Consider the following 25,230-nt stretch of genomic DNA (forward strand, 5'->3'; position numbering starts at 1 on the left):
TAGGTAGGATGTACCATGAGCTTCAGTTTCCTCGTCTGAAGTGGAGATTGAAAGGTGCTACCTACAAGATTGTCGTGAGAAAGGAATGAGGGAGCATGCAAGACAGCATGCAATGTCACTCCTCAAGTAGAGAAATACCTGCCCCACACGTGCCATGTCAGGAACTAGGCCAGCCTTAGCCACCCACACCTCCCAGGAGGGTCCTTGTGCCTGGGCAAAGGCACAGGGAAGCTTTGTCCCCTACAGCCTGAATCAGCTCTTTCCCTTGAGGAGTAGGTGCTGAGAAAGACAATGAGGGCAGAAGTGGGCATTTTGCCTGCACTTCTCTCATAGGCTAACACAGCAGTTCCCAAATGGGGACATTTAAATAATCCAGAGTACAGGCCATACCCTAAACCAATTAAATCACAATCTCTAGGGGTGGGACACAGGCATCAGTACTTTTTGAAGCCACCCCAGTAGTTCTAATGTATGGACAAGTTTGGGAACCACTGGGTTAATCACGCATCTTAACACCTTACAAACTCTTGCCCCAGTGAGCCTGGCCAGTGCTCTGCACCATGGTGCCCAGCAGCCTCAGACAGACCTCTGCAGGTGACAGCGGGCTGGCAGGGTTCTCCACTGAGGGTGCCCTGCTACTCCCACCTATGGGGAGGGGTGTCCCTTCATAACAGAGGGTATCAGCTGGGTGTCACAGGCACAGAAACTACTGTAAACAGTGGTGCCAGTTTCTCTTTCCAGCAAGAGTCAGTGGAGCCAGAGGATGGCTTGGGCAGGCCCACACCAGCCTTCCATGATGACCGATGCCAGCTCAGTATCCAGAACTCAGTAGGCACAGGTGGGAAGAGTAGGCTTGAGCATCCAGGACCGAGAAGCCTCCCAGTGACAGGGAGAATGGGGTGACTGGGCTTGCAGTGCTCGAGCCACAAAGGGGTTCACCTGCAGCCCAGACCCCCAGCACTGGGTCACCATATGCATGGCATTAACCTTCAGGAGCTTGTTTCCTCATCTGCAAAATGAGATAAGGTAGTGTCTATGAGACTGTGGTGAGAGCTGAGAGAACAGGGCAAAGAGCACTCAATCTGGTGGCTGCTGTCCACTTGCCAATTTCCACCCACAAACAGCATCCTGGCTGTGCCCCTCAGCAATTAGCATATCACCCAGCCTGGGAGAAGTACTCATCATTGTTTCTGAGACTCTGGAGTGGGGAAAGGTCCACTAGTTCTACTGTGGTCAGTAGGCAACAGCTGGGAGACACAGGATGGGGGAAAGGCATCTGTTGGTACAGTGTCAACCCATGGGCCATGATCAACTCCTGTTGACACTGCTCCCTCACACCTCTTCTTCCTTCCATGCTAGGCGCTCACCCATGACTTTCTCTCAGCCTTTGGGGCTGCCCATTGGCTCATTTGCTTCAACCCACTTGAATGCCAGGATGCCTTCCACTTGGTCTTCTGCAGGTGTAGATACCTCATGTGTCCTGGGCCCTGTATGTGCCTGGGGTATCCCTGTCCTGCCCATAGCAATGCTCTCCTCTCCTCACTCATGGGCAGCTCTGACCACTCACTAGCCATGGCCATCCCGTAGAGCAGGGGTGCTCAGCCACCTATATGAAAGGGGCATACTCCGAAGGAGCCACCATGGCTCAACCGATCTTTACTACCCAGTATGCCTGGGGATGCCTGACACTCCCACCTCTGAGAAGGAGGCTGTCCCTCCATGGCAGCACCTCCAGCAGGAGCACATGAGCTTGCCTCTGGCCTCATCTCAGCAGCAGCCCTGCTGCTGTCTCCAGTGGCCAGTGGAAGAGTCAGCAAACACCAGTACATTCCCACTGGGTTTCCTGACCCTCCAAAAGCCCTGTAACCAGCTTGGTGGCCAATGCTGGGAATCTTACCTCCTCCTTAAGATCAAGGCCCCAGAACCTTGCTTCTGAAAGGGAGACTGCTGTGGTCAACCCTTAGGAACTTCCCAAGGCCAATTCTTAAAAGCAGAAACAGAGACCACCACACATCACACACTTAGTCCTCCATGCAGAACTGACACCCACAGACACTGCCCTCACTGTCCCATGTGAGGGCAGTAGCTGCCAAGTGCCCACTGGAATCCTGGAAGAAGTGCAAGGAAATAGCCAAAGGAATGCTAATATGTTAATTCTCAGAGGTTCAGTGGCTGCCTGATGGTGAAAGAAGAGAAACTGTGGGGGAGGAGGGTGAATAGGGGCAGAACTCATCTCTCCCCACAGAAGGTCAAGAGGCCCCCCACAGCCCAGCCCCAGGAGACCACCACAAACTCTGCAGCCCTCCAGGAGGAGGGATGCCTCCTCTGATGTGATGTTGTCTGCTTTGACCTTCCAAAGCTCAATGTCATCAAATGTCCTTTCCCTAGACTCAAAAATATGTCCTTGGGGATTAGAGCACAATACTGTGGTTAGGAATACACGCTAGACAGTCAGAAAGCCAGGTGCAAACCCTGGCTCCACCACTTACTATATGGGAGATCTCAAACAGCTCACTTATCTTGAAGCCTCAATTTCCACATTGTGTAAAATAAACAAATTAATAGTACCTCATAGACCCTCTTTGAGAAGTAGTGAATTAATCCACTTAGTGTTTTGGCAAAATGAAAGCTGTTTATTAATTCTATCATTATCAGTAGCTATGGAATTAAAAGAAATTCATATTAGGAATGAGAATTCCTATTGGGAATCTCCTATTTATTTATTTATTTATTTGAGACAGAATCTTGCTCTGTCGCTCTGTCACTAGGCTAGAGTGCAGTGGCGTGATCTTCCTCTTTATTCTTATAAGAGAAAGATAAGAGGAGCCATTCAGAATTCCAGCCCAGAGCTCCAGAGGACACTGCCCTCTTTCTTCCTCACCCTAGAGATGTCCCTGGTTCCCTACTCCTCTCTAACTCTTGGCTACACAGAAAGAGACATCACAACAAAAACCAAATTTTTAATGCAAGAAGACTTTGTACCTAGCCAGGAGCAAAGCTGAGATTCAGAACTGGTGAGGTGGGGAGTGCATCTATTGCATCTTGTCTTCCATGATGAGAGGCTAAATTATCCCACAGCAGCTCAACTGCTATTTTGCTTGTTGGATTTAGCAGGGTGGTCGACCTTCTAAGAAGAGGCATCTGGTCAAGCCATGACTCTCCTCCCATGTAACCCCTCTTTCTTCCCAAGAATGATTCCAGCTAAACCTCAAAGCAGCTGCACTAAGGGGCTCCCTACAGCCACAGGATATGTATCTCTGGAGTCACAGGGCCACAACTGAGCACCAAAGCCTGCTCCCCTTTAGTGAGTTTGATGGGTCAGGCGTGGACACAGGCTGCCTTAGCCCATTTTGTGCTGCGATAACAGAATACCTGAGACTGGCTACTTTATAACGAACAGAAATTTATTGGCTCACAGTTCTGGAGTCTGGGAAGTCCAAGATTGTTGGGCTGGCATTTGGCAAGGGCCTCCTTGCTGCTTACGCCCATGGTGAAAGGTCAAAGACGAAAACAAGAAGTCCAATTCCCAGCCGCAAGCCCTTCTATAATCGGCATTCCTGAGGGTGGAGCATGGAGCCTTCGTGACCTAAACACCCCCATTGGGTACCATCACCCAACATTGTGGCATTGGGGATTAAGTTTCCAATACATGCTTTTTGGGGAACACATTCCTACCATAGTACCCTAGGAGCCAAGGGCACTGGCACCAGGATGGAGGGGAGGGCCAGGGAAGTGACTGGCAAAAGGCGAGTCGGCCTGTGGAGGCCAAACCTATTTTACAGTCCGTCTGCAGGGACATCCTAGGAATGGATCAGTTGGGTTCCCGAGCTGCCCAGCCACAGACAGGCTGGGTTGGTAAGGTAGGGTATGGAGAGGGTGATGACAAGACAGGGAGGAAGGCAGGCAAGCAAAGCAGGGGAGCAAAGATTTAACAGCACAAGGCAGGCCTTACTGCCCAGGGCCAACCCCTGCTCTGAAGATCCAAAAATGCAACTCCATAAAATGCTCCATGTCTATACAAACTTGGCTCACATTTCTCTGTGTGCTTGTTGAGAGGTTTGAGGCTGGCTCTGCAGCCTTGCCAACTGTCCTCCATCCACAGTAACCTCCTGCCACTCCTTCACAAGAACCACCCAGCACTGCACCCACACCCTCCCCTCAGAGTCCCTGGAGGCCTCCTCACCCACTGGGACCTGCCTCCTGGCCACAGGCAAATGAACCTGGGAAGATATTCCCCCAAGCTGAGCCAATAAGGTTCTGCCCCTTGAGAACCTGAGGACACAGACAGACCTGAAATGAGACAGTCTGGGGCCCAGAGCTGCAGCAAGGGCTATACTCGAGCTCCCTGGAAAGACCAGTCTCTGGAGGGAACAGGTAGAGGAGGGAGAAATGGAGAAAGGAGACAGTGTGGCTCAGAAGGGAGTTGGAAGACAGACTGCCAATGCCTCTAAGCCTGAGCCCACGAAGGCATTCTGCCATTGGCTTTGGGAGAAGATCTGGGGCCTCATGACAACCTTTCTTTGTACATGAGCATCTTAGCAGGTGCTTCTGCTCCTGGCCACCAAAAGGTCCCTGATGAATCCCCTGGTCCACAGTCCCAGATACTCACCTTAACCAATATCTTCAGTTTTCCCCTCCTGCCAGATATGGCCCTATTCCACCCTACACCTAGACTCAGAGGGTTTCTCCTCCTTAAATACTCGAATACTATGCCCAGATCTTGGTCTTCCTCTCCAAATACCACTGCCTCCAAGAGGTCCTTCCCAATCCCACCTTCCATGCAGTGCGTTTTTGTGCTAAATTCTCACGTCACCCACGTTTTGGCCTGTGCTGCTAACTAAACACACTCTGTGCTGCATTCACCATTCACCATGCGCTCACCACATTCTTAAAGCTGTTTGTGATTATTTTTTCTTCTTTCTCATAATCCCACGGTGAAATATCAGATAAGAATTTCTTGTACAGTTCAGTTCATGATCATCTTTACTTGTAACACAAGAACAGTCATTTTGAATACATTCAGATTTAAATTACATATACCATTCTCATCCGGAATGGATAATGAATCACAGATAATTTTGTTCCCGTCAGCATGGTCACAAAAGTGTTTTTGTTCCTAAGAATTACTGGACAACTGGTGCTATGGTTTGGATGTTTGTCCCCCGCCAAACGTCATGCAAAAATTTGGCCTCTCACTGTTGGGGGTGAGGCCTAATGGGAGGTGTGTGAGTCATGGAGTTGGATCCCTTAGGAGTGGCTTGGTGCCATCCTTGCAGCAATGAGTGAGTCCTACCCTACTAGTTCCCAAGAGAGCTTGCTTTTAAATGGAGCCTGGAACCTCTCACTCCCACCTTGCTTGCTCTCTTCACCATGTGATCTCTACACACACCCATTCCCTTTAACCTTCTACCAGGAGTGGAAGCTTCCTGAGGCCTCACCAGAAGCAGATTCTGGGGCCATGCTTCTTGTACAGCCTGCAGAGCCATGAGTCAAATAAACTCATTTTCTTTATAAATTACCAGACTCAGTTATTCCTTTATAGCAACACTAAATGGGCTAAGTCAACTGGCTACAATCAACTGGACCAGGATGGATATGTGGACCAAGGTGCAACTCTCCAGCAAGGAATAAGACCTCCAGTAGGACAGTTTTGGCCACTGGGGTGGTTGTGTCACATGCTGCAGTACCCTAAGCAAGATGAAGGACGACAGAGGAAGCTGGGAGTCTCTAAGTGTCATCCACACAGGATAGACACAGTGCTGAATGCAGCAGCCCTGTGGGTGTCCAGAACCTCAACAGCCCCTTCCTCACCCTCTTTCAACACCACCCCTGGCCCTGAAACTTGTCGACCAGTAATAATGGGCACCCACATCCTCTACACTACCAAACCAAGTCCTCTGAGAGGAGGTTAGGCATCACTGAGCCAACAAGAACACAGCCGTATCAGGTGGAACCACTTCAGGGGAGAGGTCCCAGAGCGGTGCAGGCTCTGGTGGATACGTTTTGGGAGGGAGTGTTGAAGGATGGTAAAGGAGGGGCCTGGTGGAGGTTCTGGACACCAGAGGGCTGCTGCATTCAGCATTATGTCCATCCTATACAGGTGACACCTAGAGACTTCTGGCTTCCTCCAGCTCCCAACCCACACTCTTGAGGACTTTAGAACAGCTGAGCCAGGGGCCAGGACAAACCTGTGATACCAGATCTACTATCAGCCACATGCACCTGGGTGGGGAATGTCTGGACTGTGAGCACAAGTGTCCAGCCCTGGGACCAGGCATGGGGAATCGGGGAGGCACATGGACTTCCTTCTTTATTAACATGTACTTCTTTCTAATAAAGATGTACTTCCTTATTACTCAATAAATATGCCCGCTTTTCTTTAGGCTAAAGTTGAGAACTTAATTTAATCATTATATACAGACTAGAAAAGATCATTAACTAATGTAGGTGTTTAATCCCTTCTGCTAACTTGGAATCCATTCTAACTGCTAAGCAGCTGATTGCTCCTACCTCCCACCCCCACCCCAGTGGTCCTCAAGTCTCAAGGATGGAATCGCAAATCCCATTTCTCTTCAGCCACTTAGCCAGCCTTAGGCCAGGCACACAGCTAGGTGCTCAGCAGATGTCTGTTGATTACTAAGATTTAAGTCAACCAGATGTCCCGATTGGCCAAGCCAGTCCAGGGCTCAGAGACCCTCTAGGTAAGGATACAAGAAAGTCAAATGGTAATTTCTGCTTCAGGACACAAAGATATGATCCTAAGCCATACTGCCAGGCATGAACACTCAAGCATGAAGCAGAGAAGCCTACTGTTTTTGTTTTTATTGAGACAGTCTCACTCTGTTGCCCAGGCTGGAGTGCAGCGGTATGATCTTGGCTCACTGCAACCTCTGCCTCCTGAGTTCAAGCGATTCTCCTGCCTCAGCCTCCCAAGTAGCTGGGATTACAGGTGTGTGCCACCATGCCCAGCTAATTTTTTTTAATTTTTGGTAGAGACTGGGTTTCGCCATGTTGGCCAGGCTGGTCTCAGACTCCTGACCTCAGGTGATCTGACCGCCTCGGCCTCCCAGAGTGTTGGGATTACAGGCATGAGCTACAGCACCCAGCCAGAAGCCTGCTCTTCACTCTTCAAATGCTAACATGAGAACAGCAGTAACAACCAAACAGAAAACAGCAGAGGAGGAAGAGGAGGCACCGTGGGGCGTATTTTAGAGCCACTCCAATTAGAGTACCTGCCTGGCAGGCCTCTCCCATTTGACACCTCCTGGCATCCCCACATGAAAGCCTACTTACCTGGTATGGACACTCAAAATGTGGCATCAGCAAAACCAGCAGAAACTTGACGTCTTTTCTACAGAGACCAAAGTTTTCAAGGGCATTTTAAATGCAAGGACAGAAAGGGAAATAAATGGAAAAAGAATTCTGTTCTCTTTATTTACAGAGCAAGCTTTAAATGATAGCAGAGCTCAAACAAGCTTTCAGTTCAATGGTCCTAAGACTGGCATTAAGGAAAGCCATCAAGGGTCTTATACCTACTTAATGACATTTTAAAAGAGAAGTTCTGCTCCTTTCTTCCCTCTGTGGGGATGGCTGGCAACCACCTACCCTGGAGCCACAGACTATTTCTACTGACCCTGGAAATGCTAAGCACAAACAAAGCATCCTGCATTTGTTTGACTTTACATTTCACTCTGCGGGTTCATGGTTTTGGCAAGGGCCTGGCTGACTGCCAGTGATGCTGGTCTCTGCAAAGGAAACAGAGCCAAGCGGGCCCTCAAAGTCATTCTAGGAAGGAGATGGCAACTGAGTCTGGGTCCCACCTGTTCCTACGCACAGCCCATAGGACTCTCTGAAGCCTCTCCTGGTTCAAGAAGAAGAAAGTTAAGAAGATTTGAAACTGATGGGATTCTGCCAGAAGTGGCCAAAGGCAGTCCTGGGATTTCTTATGCAAGGGGTCCCAAAACTCAAGACACCTTGTCCAAACCCCATATGATGACAAAATGAATAGTACCAGATGGCTGACTCATTCACTTATTCAACAAATACCTGAACATCCTGCTGTGTGCCAGGCTTTCTGGACACTGAGGATATAGGACCCAGTCCCAAGATATTTACCACTCCACTGAAAAGAGGACCCTCCCGCCCCAAGGGCTGCCTTGCTACATGGTATGTGGCCATGGCCAGCCGTGACAAGAACTGCAGCAGCTGAAGTTGACATATCAGGCTGTGGCTCACAAAGGGCACACAGTCTTCTTGACAGCCACCGACTGAGGTTCTGGGATGACAATCACAAAACCACAGCTCTGACTGCCATGTTCTGTGGAGGCAATCTGTTCCGGGCACCTCACGTACCATCTTAGTGCTCAGGACAACCCTGAAAATGGTACTGTTATCGCCAGCATTTCACTTGCGGCAAACCTAAAGGCTGGAGAGGGCGATTCCCTTAGCTCCACAGCTGGCAACAGAACAAACAGATTTTAGCCCCCGGACCCTCTGAGTTGAGGGTTCACTAGAAGCAAAGGCAGGGCCGGGGATGCCTTAGGCAGCAGCACAGACAGGTGGCAGGCAAAGTGATTCAGGCCCAACAGGAGAAATCAACTATGGGGTTTTAAAACAACAAACACCCTGGAGGAGAAAGCGGCAACATAAAACACACAAAGTGAGAGTTAACAGGGTTCCATGGTGGGGAAGGAGGACAGCAGCCATTTCTCTCAAGAGCCTAGAGAGCCATGCACATCAGCCTGTCTACACCGAGAGCTAGCCCTGCCACCAGCCAAGCAGGCCACCAGAAGCACTGAGGACTTTCAGCCTGAGCAGGGGAAGAGGCGTCCTCTGAAAAACAGGCCATGCTTCAGGGGCCCAGGCCCCCAGCTGGGGCTGAAGCCTGGGTTGTGCTGGGGGCGTCTGTCACCTCTGAGGCTAGGCCAACTCCCTCACAGGTGGGGAGGCGCTTCTGTCAGCTGCATCACAGGCTTGCTGGTGGTCTCACTGATTCTCTGGAAAGGGCTTTTGCAAGAAATAGAATATGACTTCCCTTCTCAACTCTTAAAAAGAAAAATACACACACAGTTTTCAATCTAGATCCCAAATAACATGAAACCTTAACCTTCAAAGTATTTTAACAAAAGCAACAGTGGCAGCTTCCATCTCCAGCTGAACCCTCCAGAAGGGTTTCGATTTGTAGCCAGGCCCTCTTGGAACAAACGAAGAAAAACCAAGGGCTCAGTGTCTAGATGCAGCATCAAGCAGGTAGATAGGTGCTACCTTAGCCCAGTCCCACTGACCAGTCCCACCCACCAAGGGAAGACAATTCTCTCAGGGTCTCCTGACCAATGCCAGCAGCAGCACCAGCTCTCCCCACCCCAACCCCTGTCCAAGATCAAACTGAAACTCACCCTGTGATTGAGGGAAGACCCCAGCCCCGCAAGCCACTCACACTCATTCTTCACCTCCACCAAGAGCACACACTCCTGGCAGGAGTAAAACAAGGCTGATTTTTATTAGGAGGAAAGAAACTGGGTTTCTCTTGTTCCAGACCTTCCTGACTCAAGGGAATGCCCCAAAGGATGGCTACTCATCAAGAGAGAGGCAAGGCTGACGGACAGATGGCTTCTCAGCCACCTGGCCACACTTCCTCCCCCCAGCACCAATGTGCCAGCACCCACCACAGTGTCCTTTGTGTCGCCTGCTCAGAGCACTGGACCCATATCCTCCCACATCCTCCATGTCTAGATCTAGTATGCTTCACCTCCCAGGTGGCTGGTGACAAGACAAAGCCCGGGAGCCAGTGGCAGAGACCACAGCCATGGAGGCAGAAGGACAATGGCTCTGGCTTGGCAGCCCCGAAGAGTAAAGCCCACTCATTGGGCCTTGTTAGATCCCGCCTGACACAAGGATGGCATTTACTTCCATCCAAATGGGAAGGAAGAGCAATAACCCACAGGGCATATGGGATAAATCAAGCAGATGATTGGGACTTGGCAGATCTGTGCTGCCAACTCCCCAAAAAATGGAAATTGGAGCCCCATTTACAATGCATGGCCTGATGTCCTGATTACAAGGGTGGGAAGTCTCCTAGAGGAGTATAGATTATTTAGCAACAGAGGCATAAATAAAGTAGTTAGATGAGTAAATGCTAAATTAAGAGGAAGAAAAATAATGATTTTCTGTGAACTCATAAATGCTCATTTTCCTGGGTCACAGAACTTTTCAGGGCCAATTAAAATTCTGTCAACTATGATCTCAAAATACTAAAGAGGCACACAGTGCACTAACTGGTACAGTGTGGAAGGGCTGGCTGGGAGCAGTGGAGAGGACACAAAGAACAAAGATAGCAACTTTCCCTGTTCAAGGATAGAGAGAAAAACAAGACTCCAAAACAGCGTACCAACGCAGCAATGCTCATCCCCAAAACAGGTCAGCTGGCCCTGGGGACAGAGAAGGGACAGGACACCAGTAAGGGAGCCACGGTGGTGGCGAGAGGTGAGTGTGTTGTTGGTCCTTGGAGCAGGGGGTGTGGGCTAAGCCTCAGCATTTAAACTCACCTCTCTCAGAATTTAAAACCACCTACAGACAAGCCAGGGAGGAACCACGGGTTGCGAGAGCTAGAGTTACCTGTCCAGCTGCTTGAAAACAGGTGAAAATGACCCTAGAACCAAGGTTGTTTAAGTTCATCTTTCCCATCCCCTACCTGCCCCCTAAGCGAGTCTCATCAAGCTATTTTCCAGCACGACTGCAGCCTGCCCATTTCTCTCCTTTTCCTGACTGCAGTCAGCATCATCATGTCAGCAAGAACTAAAAAAAGGCCAGGGTCAATCCAACTGGGGTTCTCCTTGCGTGTGTGCACGGGAGGAGGCAGGAGGCTCCTCTAAGGCTTTTCTGCCCAGTGTCCCCTGGGATCTGAAGTATCAGCATCACCTGGAGCTCAGAATCTCGGGACCCATATCAGATTTGCTGCATCAGAATCTGCATTTTAACAAGATCCCAGACCGTTCACAAGCACATTGCATCTCAAGAGGTGCTGGTGCAGGGTACAGCACACCCCATTCTATAATTGGGAATGGGCTCATCCCTGAGACCTTGGGAGGTTCTGCTACCATTGTTTGCCTTGAAAATTATGAATGTACTGATAACATCTACAAGTGAGAGGTTGTGCCCTGCCAGTTTTACCTGAAAAATGAATATCCACATGCTCTGACTCAGAATAATCAGCAGAAAGCCCTGGCTAAGTGTTGGGGACCCAGAGAAGCAGCCCCCACATCAACCAGCACCGCACCTGCAGAGGAAATTCTGGATCCTTTTGAAAGGGGTATGTGGTTTGGTTATCCCAGGGCTCCACAGCCCTAGGGAGAAGACCATTCTCGTCTCTTGCTGAGAGACCTTGCCCAGAGTCTCATCTTCTTTGAAAGCAAGTCAAATACTAGAATTTGCAATGGTGAGTATCACAAGGGTGATGCGGCAGAAAAGCCATGAGAGAATGCACACATACTGCAGGTGAAGCTTAAGAACACCCAGCTGGGACCCCCATTGGTTCACAGGAAAGAAGGAGTTTCTTTTATTTATGCCCACAAACCAGCTGAGGGCCAGGGTGAGTAGAGACACCAACGGGCAGATCTGAAACCCTACAGACGATCAGCTGTTCTTCCCCAGTAATCAATCAAAGAGCAGTCAGGGTTATGGGTGGTGGGGAGTAAGCCAGCCCTTCCACACTGTACCAGTTAGTGCACTGTGTGCCTCTTTAGTATTTTGAGATCATAGTTGACAGAATTTTAATTGGCCCTGAAAAGTTCTGTGACCCAGGAAAATGAGCATTTATGAGTTCACAGAAAACCATTATTTTTCTTCCTCTTAATTTAGCATTTACTCACCTTTATCAGAAAGGGTGATTGGGGGTGAGGGGCACTAGTGTTAAGACAATGAATACACAAGAACAGTGAAAGTGTTTTGGAAAAATCAATGCTCAGTCTTCGCAGCCGAAGTACTACTGAATGCACAGCCAAGGCAGAACGAAGCCATGGAGCATCTAAGGACTCTGCAATTTGAGGTTGCCCTTGTGAGGACAGGAGTGCCACGCCTGTCATCAACACTTATAGCAAGGGGAAGGGGCCAGTCAGTCAGGGTAGGATCAATGCTGTCTTAGGCTGAGCCCTGAGGTTAGGGAGGCGGGGAGTCATGTTTAAGTTAGCTGACACCACTCCACACATTTCTTCTGCAAAGACTTTACTTTGAGAGAATTTGCAAATACTGAAAACCCATGGTGTCTGAGCTCAAAACCTATCTCTGGTCTATAAGCAGTGAGGCCTATGAGGTGACAATTTAAGAAGGAATCAATATTAACATGTACAGGTATATAGTACGTGACTATGTATATGCCATGGGTAAGAGTCATTTAGAAAAAGGTCAGTAAAATGCATGAAAGATGTGTAAGACCATGTAACGGCCGCCATTCAATCCCAGAGCCCAGCAAGTGGGTGACATGCTGCTGCTGGAACACAGCACCCAGGACCCAAAAGTGGGGGGCTCCCACAATAGCACCCTGGCCCCAAAAGTGGGGTGGCTCCAATGGTAGCACCCAAGCCCCAAAAGGGGAGGCTCTCGCCACAGCACCCAGGCCACAAAAGTGGGGGGCTCCCACAAATGCCTATTTCTCAAAAGCAGGTCTGCTCTTTGGAGGCTACTACCACATCACTTCTCACCCCTTCCTGGTTCCTTGGTTCCCCCCGAAATATAAAATTCTACTAATATTGATTTTACTACTATATTTATCTTGACCAGCGTACAGACAGTCCCTGACTTAGGTTTGGTTTGACTTAGGATTTTTCAGCATGAGGATAGTATGAAAATGATATACATTCAGTAGAAATTGTACTTTTAAGTGCCCATACAACCCGTCTGTTTGTCACTTTCAGTACAGTATTCAATAAATTATATAAGATGTTCAACATTTTATTATAAAATAGTTTTTGTGTTAGATGGTTTTGCCCTAAGTATAGGCTAACGTCAGTGTTCTGAGAATGCTGAAGCAGGACAGACTGGGCTATGGCGTTTGGTAGGATAGCTGTATGAAACACATTTTTGACTTATGATGTTTTCAACTTACAGTGGGTTTATTCGGATGTAATCCCATTGTAAGTCAGAGAGCATCTGTGTAGAATAAAGGGGGGGATATAATAACATTTCATTATTTCAATAAATTGTACCTCTCAGAATTGTTTCCTCTGAATTGAGAATTCCATTAGTATTCTAGGGCACATTCTGCCACTCCACTCTTACGAAAGAGGCACTCCACCCAGCTGTATTTCTTTTTATCTATGTCTGTAAAATGGTAAACTCCTTGAAGCTATTTCCACTGCAGTCTTTGTACATAAAACAATAATTTAACACTTGCTATAATTGCTTTAAAAATATGTGCGCACACACTCGTTGGTCATTTAATTCTTATTTACCCGTAGGTCATTCAAGTAATTGGTATAATAACTTTAAAGGTAAATCAAATCTTATTAATGCTTTCTAAGTACTTTAGAAATCTTAAGTCAATGAGTATTTGTGTGAAGTACTACTACCAGGAAGAAACATACAGAAACAGCTTAATATCTGGTTCCTAAAAAAGGTTTTTGACTTATTTAGAGTCTCAGGAAACTCTGCTGGTTTTGATTCTTCCAGGAAATAAGACTGTTTGAGGAAACTGCTAGAGGAGTTTAATACGGTTTGGACTGTGAGTTATCGATACATTAAAAGCTACAATTCAAATAAGAAACTACCCAGAAACTATAACATGCAAGGACTATCTTGGATATTAGGATGCAAGCCTGCCTGGCTTGCAGGCTGCTCACAGATTTGCTGGAGAAACCATCCACTTCCCCAGTGGGAGTGAACCTGCTGTGCAGGGAGGTATGCCCTGTGCTGAAATATCTGATGGTCTGGTCTGAATTTTGGAAGCACCAGAGTGACTTTATAACCAGGACCAAATGTCACATAAATATCGATTGGCTTAAAAATGCATTGAACCTCTATTTTGCTTATAAAATTATTAGACACTGTGAGGAAGAAAAGATAAATAAGATAGGCTTCATCCATACGCTAACATAAATATAAAAGAGAAAGAAAACAAAAAGAGAGAGGAAGGACTAAGAGTTCAGAAAAAGAGACCAGGTGTGACCAAGAGTGGTCAAAGAAGATTCTAAAGAAAAAGTAAGAACCAGAGCCAGGCCCTGAAGGAGGAGGAGAGTCAGGTGTAGAAAGGAGAGACATAGAAAGAAGAAACAGCACGCTCCGCAGGAGGCCCCTGGTAAGCAGGGGCGTGGGGGTGCATGGAGGGATGCACAGAGTATGAGCAAGGGATGCAAACAAATCCACTAAAATAAGTGCTCCACTCTCTGTTTTCTTTTTTTTCCTTCGGGTTTTTTCTTTTTCTTTTTTTGTTTTTTTCTCAGACATAGTCTCACTCTGTCACCCAGGCTGGAATGCAGTGGTGCCATCATGGCTTGTTGTAGCCTGGACTTCCCCAGGCTCAGGTGATACTGCCACCTCAGCCTCTGGAGTAGCTGGGACTACAGGAGTGCACCACCACACCCAGCTAATTTTGTAGTTTTAGTGGAGACAGGGTTTTGTTATGTTGCCCAAGCTGGTCTTGAACTCCTGGACTCAAGTGATCTGCCCACCTCGGTCTCTCAAAGTGCTTGGATTATAAGTGTTAGCCACCATACCTGGCAGTGTTCTGTTCTCTGCAGCTAAACATTTAACCTAGGCCATCCTATGCCCTAGGTCCATTCCCATTATCATCTCATTTAATCACTGATAGAAACAGTTTCAATGATTAGAAGTTAAAATATTGCAAAAACAAAAGCTATAGCAAAAAACTATATATATGATCAATAGGGCAATAGTTCCTGTGGTGCAGAATCTACACAGTCATCACTTTCCTTTCCTGAAGCAGCAACATTCCTGAACTTGGAAGACAAAAGCTACCCTGGAGCGGGGATTATAGGGGAGCAAAATAACAACCCCCAAAAAGCGTTACTTCCTCCCAATGACTGGCATGTGCTCCTTCTTGTTGGCACACAAAGAAGTAGGGTGTTAACAGCTAAGATAAAGAGGCCCTGGGTTGATATTAACTTACCTTCAATTTACCTCCAGCTAAATCCCACCTTAATTGACTTGACACTTTTATTTGAAATAAGTGGTTTAAAACAGTGGGCTGATGAGCCCCAATAGTAAGAAGACTAAGCTTTACTGTGTGTTTGTCTGTTTGCTTTGCTATTAAATATTCAACAATATATGTGTAGGATTTAAGTGATCATTTTCTCTTCGTATGGATATGAGTGTGCTGATAAAGCCGTTCCCATAGGGAAATGCTGTTCTCACCAGCAAGCCAATCTCCAGACTCTTTCAGAAGAGCATTAAGTTGGGTCCTTCATGGATTTAGATGGCGGAGATAGTGTTTCTATTTAATCATCTGCTCACCACAAAAGGAAGGCACACTAACTTCAGCAGGAAAAGTGTACATTAAATTACTTCTGAAGCTCCCCAAAGATTAAGGCTGGTAGTTTTGGGATTGCATTACAATTAAGTAATAAGGAAAGAGAAATCATGTCTTTTGATCAAATAATGCATTAATCCTACCCTACACTGAGTAACCTTATTCACTCTCCGGGAATGTTGACTTTTTGAGGTAATTTTTATTTCTCATTCTGCAAGGCAGGAAACAGGGACAGAGAAAAAGAGAAGGGCAGGCATCAAGGAAGACAATGGGAGGAAAAGCGCCCTGGAAAGCTCCCTATTAGGAATGAGTATTCGTCACAGCACAGAGAAAATCCCAGGTGGTTTTAATGGAAGGGTGAAGCCATTTCTTAAGGGTCAGCACACACAAAGCATTTTCTGCAGAAAAATACATTTTGCCCATGAACCCCAAATTCATGGGATCTATTACCTTGGGCAGGGCCAGATTGCAGCTTAGTAATCCTCTTTACTACCTAAGACCAGGGTTCACTAAGCAATTAGCAGAACATCCAGACTCTCCAGGGAGGTATTTGAGAACAAGTTTTTCAAGCACTTTAGAAGCATTTATATATACCTAACATGCCATTAATCATTCTTATCTGTTCATTAAAGCACTCTCCCTTAGGACCTCCACTTGCCAGTTCTTTCTCAGCCTGGTGCTTTTTATCTATATACCTGAAAACTAGTCCATTTCTTTTCAAATGTATTTTATAATTAAAATACTTCATTAATTCACATGGGTGTACTCCACCAATTACTCTGCATTTTCAGGGTTTTATTAAATATACAGAAAGGCCATTCTCTTGAGGGTCTTTGTAGAGACTAACCAGGCAACTCAAGCTTGGTTTCGGAATACATTTTCAGCATCTGAGAGGTTTTAGAGTCATCACTCACGTCGTGTTATCAACCTCTTGTCCGTATCCACACGTTGCCTTCTTCTGTCCCCCACCAAAAAGGAAGTGCAATTTTAATTCACTCTGTGATCTAATTGATCTAAACTAAAGGTGGAGGGGAAATCAGCTACTGTAACATCGGAAAGCAATCAGTTTGAAATGTTATGTCAGTGGGGATTTGACTATACCTCTGCCTGTGACTCCCCCACACCCACATCCGGGCCTCTGCTGATTCCTGGGTCCGTCCATCCCAGCACAGCCGGCAGGGAGGCTCCGAGCAGTGTGAGATGCAGCCAAAAGCCTCCTGGTTTCATTTTGTTGAGTCTGTTGAAGAAATGACAAATGCTGAGAATAAAACATTGTGAGATGGATATAGTAAGTCACAGTGAGTTAGTATGTGTTCACCAGAATCAGATAAACCTGGGTTTAAATCCTGGCACCAAACTTCTGTTCTACCTTGGAGAAGTTATATTACTTCTGAGCCTTAGTTTACTTATTTCTAAAATAGCAATAATACGTACCTCAAAAGGCTTTTGTGAGGATTGAAGGAGTTAGTGTCAGGCATATAGTAAGAGCTCTATAAATGCTACCTATTACATGGAAACCCATTTGAAATGCCACGTACCATTACATCTACAAGAACAAACCAGGGTGAGGCAGCTGGGTCACCTCTATTAGGTTGCCATATAGCCATGCCTCAGTTTCCTCAGAAAGCATTTGGGGCTGGGCACACAATTAGTGCTCGAGAAATTATGATTATGGCTGGGCACAGGGGATCACACCTGTAATCCCAGCACTTTGGTAGGCCAAGGCAGATGGATCACTTGAGGTCAGGAGTTTGAGACCAACCTGGCCAACATGGTGAAACCTGGTCTCTACTAAAAATACAAAAATTAGTCAGGCACAGTAGCGGGCGCCTGTAATCCCAGCTACTCAGGAGGCTGCGGCAGGAGAATCGCTTGAATTTGGGAGGCGGAGGTCGCAGTGAGCCGAGATCACACCTCTGCACTTTAGCCTGGGTGACAGAGTGAGACTCTGTCTCAAAAAAACGAAACGACGATTAAGAATTCTTGCATCTCTGGCACCTCATTTGCAGCTGACACCTCAGTTTATAAGACAGTGAGCTTGAAAATGGCATCATAAGGTCTAATATCTTAGTTTCAAGACCAACCATTTTGTAGCAGAATCCAAGCATCAAATGATAACGGAATTTCAATAACCTTTAAGATGTTTCCTGAGACTCACTAACATTATTGTATACAGCCCTAAAAGACAAGAAGGGAGCAATTCGAGGTAATCAAATAATTACATGGATGAAGAAACTAAGGATCAGCTACAACAAATATTCAAGTCCAAATCATGTGCTAAGCATTGTGCTAAGGAATGAGGACACAGACTATCTTACTTGTCCAATAAGCTGTACTTTTTTGGAAAAAGTTTTCTACTGTGAACACAGTCCAACCATAATTTCACTATTCTGATTATGAAACATAACCAGATACAGCTCATTATGCAGTACTTAGAACTCTTACTCAAGGAAACTTTAGGGGTTATTGATTTCTGCTCATACCAAACAATTTAGTGCTTAATCACATATGGTTCACACTGCATCCTGATCTAGGCTGGTAAGTTAAAGACACCGGAGCTCCTTGGAGGCCAGCACCCAGCATGAACTGGCCTAGGGCTGGTCCAGAGCAGACATCCAAGTCAGAAAGAACTGGGTGCTTCAGGGACCTGGCAGTCCACCCCCCGCTCACTGCCACAGGCAACAGCTTTGGAGCATCCCTACTTTAGACAATGGGGGTGGAAGTTGTCACACAGTCACTAGTGCTGAGGCCAGGGCTGCCAAACAATGACACTCCTGCCACATTCCAGGTTTCGTTTGGCTGCCATCCACATCCAAATAGAGCTGCCTCTCCACGTTTGCTTTATGTCTCCAGCTTGAGACAGAAATGTCCGCAGGGAGGAAAAGTCAGACTCAAAACTGTGGGACTCTAGCACTGGCCCATGAAAAGTCAAGGTTATAAGGTACGACTATCTTTTAAGAGAAGGTGGCCGGGCGCAGTGGCTCACGCCTGTAATCCCAGCACTTTGGGAGGCTGAGGCGGGCAGATCACGAGGTCAGGAGATTGAGACCATCCTGGCTAACATGGTGAAATCCTGTCTCTACTAAAAATACAAAAAAATGAGCCAGGCGTGGTGGCGGGCACCTGTAGTCCCAGCTACTTGGGAGGCTGAGGCAGGAGAATAGTATGAACCCAGGAGGCAGAGAGCTTGCAGTGAGCCGAGATCGCGCCACTGCACTCCAGCCTCGGTGAAGAGCAAGACTCTGCCTAAAAAAGAAAAAAAAAAAAGACAGAAAGTGTCTGCTTGTTTTTAAAAGCTTCCATAAGCTCCCACTCCTATATCTGTTTCTTCGGTCACTCATCTTTGACATCTGTTGACAAAGCTGAGCTACTGGGGAAAGAGTCTGGGTGGCCAGTAAGTATAATCTGAAGGTCACAGTCTCACCATCAGCACCTGCCCCACACTCTGAAGAAGGCAGAGTTGAGTGGAATGGTGCCACTTCAGCTGCCACCCAGGAGATGACTGCGAGGACTGCGACAGTCACGGCACTCCCTCCCCCACCCCCAATGGCTTCTGCACTCTTGATCCAGCGGTCTCCCTAACATGTGTGAAATCTTACAGGGAGGAAGAGCAGGAAAAAACAAATAAATCATGTTCAGGACTAAAAGAGAATAAAACTGTCTTCCCCTTACTGCAACCTGTTTTTCTTGTTTTCTTGAGATGGAGTTTCACTCTTGTAGCCTGGGCTGGAGTGCAGTGGCACAATCTCGGCTCACTGCAACCTCCACCCCCTGGGTTCAAGTGATTCTCCTGCCTCAGCCTCCCGAGTAGCTGGGATTAGAGGCATGTGCCACCATGCCCAGTTAATTTTGTATTTTTAGTAGAGATGGGGTTTCTCCATGTTGGTCAGGCTGGTCTCAAACTCCCAACCTCAGGTGATCCACCTACCTTGGCCTCTCAAAGTACTGGGATTATAGGCATGAGCCACCACGCCCGGCTGCAACCCATTTTTCTAAAAATAAACAAGGTAATTCTCTATTCTCCGTAAGTGATCCTCTTCTGATCACAGAGTCACTTTCCAGAGACTGCAGAAAACAGTTAGTGGATTTTTCGAATTTTTAAAAACCAACCATAGGAATTTAAGCTAGAACTAGAAAGACATTGCTTCTTACTCTCATTAATTTTTTCCTACTTACCTACTATCAAACATTGCTCACAGAGTAAACACACAGAGTAAGGTCTACTTTTCTCCCTTTCCATGCCTCCTAGCTCACATAAACTAAAAACAGCAAGATAATCCAAATCTATGCTAGTTAATGTACAGATAGATGTCAACTCCTGGAGGTATGAAATATACAAGCCATAAAATCTGGTATTTAACTTTTGATCTGCTTTGTAATCTAAGATCAATTATGTTTTATGTTTTGGTACTAATGGGTAGCATTAAAATACAATCTATTCATTTCAACTGTGATTTTGGCAAGCACCAAATCAGTTCATAAGAGGAGGCACCAAGACTGCTGGTTTCTGGGTTGTGTTTCAGGAAGCCCCAAGATTCAAGCCTGGAGCTTGGCCTGGAGTTGCCACTGGTTTTATCTGGTTTGTGTTTCTATTTCCTGTAAGAATTTAATTGGAAACAGGGAAACACGTGAACCAGGCCAACTACTGAAATACTCCTGGGCAGCTTGTTTGTAAAGTTTAGCTCGGTCTGCCTATCACTAGCTGTGATTTCATTTGCACTGTGGATGTGTTTTAGATGTCATTTTATACTTACAGTGATTGACAATCATTACATCTACAGCACCAACAGCCTGGAAATTTACAGCTCAAGTTTTATGACAGTTCAGTTCATAAAAAAGAATTAATATTGGGTCTAAATCAATTTTGATTATCTGTCTAATAATCAAATAGAGACTATCTATTTGGATAACACTTATATAGCAATTACGATGTGTCAGGTACTGTTCTAAACCCTTCACAGGTATTAACTCATAACTCTCCTTTTTCTACTCCATGATGGGGGCAATGATTATCCCTTAATCAGATGACAGAGGAGATGGGGTCACAGAGAGGTTAAGGACTCTGCCACGGCCATGTGGCAAACAAGTGGCAAAACTGAGATTCCAAGTCAGGCATGCAGACCCACGACATCTCTTCTCTTAACTCTCAACTGCTGCTGCCTTTTTTGTTTTGTTTTGTCCTGCCTGTTTTGTTTTGACAAACAGTTGTTTTTAGTATAAAGGGGAAAATCTAGAGACAGTAAATTAGGAGGCCCTGGCCCTGACACTCTCCTTTCCTCTGAAAGCTGCCAAGAGCTGCTCTCCTCCTCCTGGCTCTGACCAAGGGGAAAGAGCCAAGCTGCTCACCCTTAATTCCCACACTTTACCCTGGGATGGGGGCCTCTGGGCAGACTCTCCTCAGTCCTCACTGCTACTCTATTTATGGGCTAAGAAAAACATATGGTAGAAGGAAGGGAGGGAGAGAGGGAGGGGAACCATGAAAAGATGCACAGAATCCCAGGCAGATGCCCCTCAGCTCATGGAAAGTGTCGGCATCATAAGGCTAGTCACTTTGGAGAAGTAACTCTGTTAACAAATTAATTACTCCTCAAATTCAAATTGCCCTACTGGCCTTCAGATAGAGGCGAATGCAAGAATCTCACCATTATAGAATTGGGAAGGTGCCATTCATAAGGTCACAAATCCCCTTTTTTAACCTAGAGCTCCTTTTGAGATCAATTTAGATTAATAAGTTTAATTCAATCCTTGCTAAGTCCTAAGTATTAATTATAAATCTACCTAGGATTGTCCACATATAAAGAGCTGAGACTACCTTTTGTTCCAAACAAGTCATAAAGTACACTGACTTGATACTGAAGCCATCTTGTTTGGCAGGGAGGTGCTTCCCCTGTGGTTTCCTACCTGAGCTTTAACAGACATTCCCCCAGTCAGGAGAATCTGGTGCTAACCTGGCTGCCGCATAGATAGGACCCCAGAAGACCAGAAGGTGGACGAATCCACCGGGGTTCGAAGACAAATCAGTGGCCAGGCCTAGACTGGAACCCAGGCATCCTGCCCCCGGGGCAACTGTTTGGTTCCTTATATTATTGCACACTTATATCTAGAGTGGAAGTTTGCATTCTCTGTTTAGATAGGCAGATTTTGCTTTTCTTAACGCTGAAGGACCTCCACTAGATTGTCTGCCTCCTTGTGAAAACCACAGGAGTTTCAGGTGTTCTAAAATAAGCTAATATGTGTGTTATTATTTATCTGTATTTAGAATCACAGAGGTACTACAGGTTAGTACGGTGTAACATTCCAAATACTGACTTGCTTTTTGAAGAAAAGCATGACATAGGAATGCAAATTGTTAGGGAGAAATAGGTATTCATATGAAAATACCAAAATCTGCCCCACTCAGAGAACACACACAGGCATGTAAGCTGTCTTTATTGACCAAGTTCACAGGCCAGAGAGAAGCAATTCCATTAAACTGGCAATGGGTTTAATACAAACTTCTCTTTCTATTCCAGGAACCAGCCGTCTTGGGAAGAGTGGGAATTCTGGCCCTCAGAGTTTCGGTGGCATTGTTCATCCATTCTCTCTCTCAGCCTCTCTCCCAGAACTTGGTAACTTTATTAGACTAGCCATTAAGGATTAGCCATATAGAAATGGCTTCTCTTTGTAACCAACAGGACCAGAAATTACAAAGATGAGTTGGCAGAACCAAGCAATGCCACCCAGCCTTGAAGAGAACAGTCAGATTTGTGACCCTGAAGCATCTACATTCTCAGCCTTTCCAGATGAAAAAGTATCTGCCTTACACACACTGTAGGTAGCATTTTATTCATGGCATGTTGGCAATCGACATATAAAAATCAACTGGGAGCACCAAAACCCTGGAATTCTCTTCTGCATGTCTGCTCAAATTTAAAAGGAAAAAAAAGCCACATCAACCTCAACCTGAAACCTGTAAGGCTATATGGGAACCTCTCAGAGGTAGGGAACTTAGGACCCTAGTTCTGATTTGTGAGTGTTTTAGAAAAAAAGAAAGTGATGCAGATTTCCTAAGACAGTCCCTAAAATACCAACCCAGGGAAATTAGGCATGGAAATATATAGCAAGCTAACCTTGCAGCAAGCCATAATGAAGTTAAATTGCATTTCCTATTAATTATCTACTCTATATCATTAGTTAATTCTTTCCCAACACTTGATAAATTAGATGCCTAAATTATTCTACATGCCATGTATAAATCTATGATATTCCTATTTACTATGAAGTTTAACACAGACACACATGTGACTTCCAATAACCTTTATCCTTCCAACCTTCAGGTTATACCTCTTAAGCACCACATTCTCTTGACTGCAGTTCTATTTTATTTGAAGTTCCATGCCTTATGTTATGCATTGAGACAGAAAATGTAAAGCAAGATGTGCTCTTGAAATATCTAATTGCATTAAGCTAGGAAGCACACGACTGACCACACATAAGCAACTCAAGAAGGTTGAGTTTGCAGAGAAACACTCAAACAATGCTTAGGAACTAAGGTAGTTTTATGAAATAATGACTATTCAAAGCCAGTCTCTGAATATAGTGTTAAATCAAACAAAAGATCATAACATGAAGTTCACGTTTAAAAAATCCTACAACCCTTAGTAAAAGGAAAAAAAGTCCTCAGTGACTGACTGGTCATGGTGGAAAAATCCAACCTCCTCTTCCCTCACCCACCTCCAGGGCACAGTCAAAAGGATAAAAGTTCTCCTAATACCCAGAAAAACAAGCTGGCCCTTTTCCAGAAGAAAAAGAGCTTTCCTGGAATCAACAAAAATTGAGGATGATCATAAAATTCTAAGAGAGAAAAAAGCACTAGGACAACTGTAACGAGCAATTTTAATACATTACATCAAAGTGGACTATTTTGTTGTGTGAACTTTGGTTCAGTCTGAAGTCTTGGGAGAGGGTGGTGCATTTCTTCCCTAGGATGGGAAGGAAAAAGTGAACATTCAGCAGACTATGGCAGAAATGGTCTAGTGAGACTGCAGTGCCCAGTGCCTCCTTTCACAACGCTAAGATGGTAAGCAGACACGTGCCCTGTAGGGCATCTGCTCATGTGTCCGGCTTGAGCTCCTGCCTGAGAGTTGCTGCGGCTCTGGAGACTCAGAAGCCACATCACTCACGCCTCTGACCATTCCCTTCCCAGGTGGACCCCCCACAAGACCACTGCCCAGACCCGGAGCCTATCCTGGGGTCCAGAGGGGCAGGCACAGAAACTGGCACCTGGCCCCGAGGATTAAGAAGACACTATAAAAAAAAGCATCGCTCGTTTCCCCTAAATTTGGCAGTAGGAAAATAACTTCGGACTTTCAAGAAGAGTCCTAGTCGCTCCCTGATCTGTCTTTTCCCCTCACAGATTGTGACCCAGGCCCATTCCCGGTGAACATTTTGGCTGGCAGTTACTTCACTACCTATTGAAATTCTGTTTACGTTTGGCCCAGAGAACCTGGACGGATGTTTGTATCTCGGGGGCCCCATCTAGTACAATTCCTGGTGCACAGGCTTGCAACAAATTTACGAAGGGAACAGACCGAGCTGCCGGCGTTATTTTTCACTGGCGGAAAGCTCGGCGGAAGCGACACCTAGAGGGGACCGGCGGGCTGTGGACGCGCCATTCATCAGTGTCGGCGGCCCGCGGCCGCGAGCGAGGGCTGCTGGACAGCGCCCCGGCACCAGCTCTCGGGCCGCGACACCCACCTCGCCGGGCACGCCCCCGCTGACCTGCGCACTCCTAATGCACTTGCCGCGCCGCCGGGAGGCTCGCCGCGCTCCAGAAACCGAGAAACCCCACTGCCTCGGCGGCTTTCCGCTCCCGCAAGAGTTGCGGGCACAAAGTCCTCAGGTGGCAGGCCTCGGGTTGGCGCCGCTTTGTCGGCTGCAGGGAGCCCCAAAGACTAGCCCCGCGCTAGTCCCCAAACTCGAGGCGACACGCGTCCAAAGCAGAGTGCTGTGCCTGCCTCGTCCAGGTCCCTCCCGAAACTCAGAACTCGTCTTTGCTTTGCGGGCGCAAAGAGGGCGAAGATCATCCACAGTGCAAGCTCTCTTAGGACCAAGCCCCCAGCCCGAACGCTGAACGCCCCCAACACACTGCTCCCTAGACACCCTAAAGCAAGTACCCCGGGCCGCTCGCTCTGGACCGCCGCCGGCTGCGCACAAGCAGCGCTGCAGGCTGCCTGAAGTCGGGTCATGCACAGATTCCGTCTTCCCCAGCCTCACACTCGGCAGACCCCGGGGTATCTGGGGCCAGGCGAGGCACAGCGGGCCCTTTGGGCTGCAGCGAGGAGACGCAAGTTTCCCCGCAAAGCCACGGGGAGGAGGTGCTGAGAATGCCTGCCCTGCGCCCAAGCTCAGAGCCAAGGGCACCGGGTCCGGGCAGAGGGGCCCCGCTCGCCTGGCTCCGCCGGGGCCGCTTGGGGTCCTGAGCCCAAGAACGGCGCCTGCAGGGTTTCGGAGCCGGGCGCGAGCTACGGGCTCGGCCCGAGCGCTTCTGCGGGGCGCCCCGCGTGCCAACCGGGTCACTCCGGTCCCCACCGCAGACCCCAGCCACGAGCCTCGGCGTCCCAGCCTCTACCTCGAGTCCTGGCCTCGGCCGGGGTAGCCCTAACGAGCCCTGGCCCGGTGGACCCTTCCCCGCGGGCAAACTTGGCTCTCCCGGCGCGGGCAGTAAGGACAAACAAGCGCCCGCGCCGGGCCCTGCAGCAAGATGCGGGGCC

At 47.2% G+C, this 25,230-nt stretch overlaps 1 protein-coding gene across 1 annotated transcript in view; it reads right to left on the bottom strand.

The window, feature by feature from the left end:
* FSTL4 (follistatin-like 4) overlaps positions 1 to 25,230 on the bottom strand; it is a 662,587-nt gene that overhangs the window by 392,612 nt on the left and 244,745 nt on the right. The window contains exon 2 of the mRNA XM_011951100.1: positions 16,580 to 16,715. Coding sequence (XP_011806490.1) covers positions 16,580 to 16,715 — 136 coding nt within the window. The remainder of the gene's footprint in view (positions 1 to 16,579; positions 16,716 to 25,230) is intronic.

This window comes from Colobus angolensis, unplaced genomic scaffold, assembly GCF_000951035.1.
Source record: "Colobus angolensis palliatus isolate OR3802 unplaced genomic scaffold, Cang.pa_1.0 Scaffold314, whole genome shotgun sequence".
NCBI lineage: Eukaryota > Metazoa > Chordata > Mammalia > Primates > Cercopithecidae > Colobus > Colobus angolensis.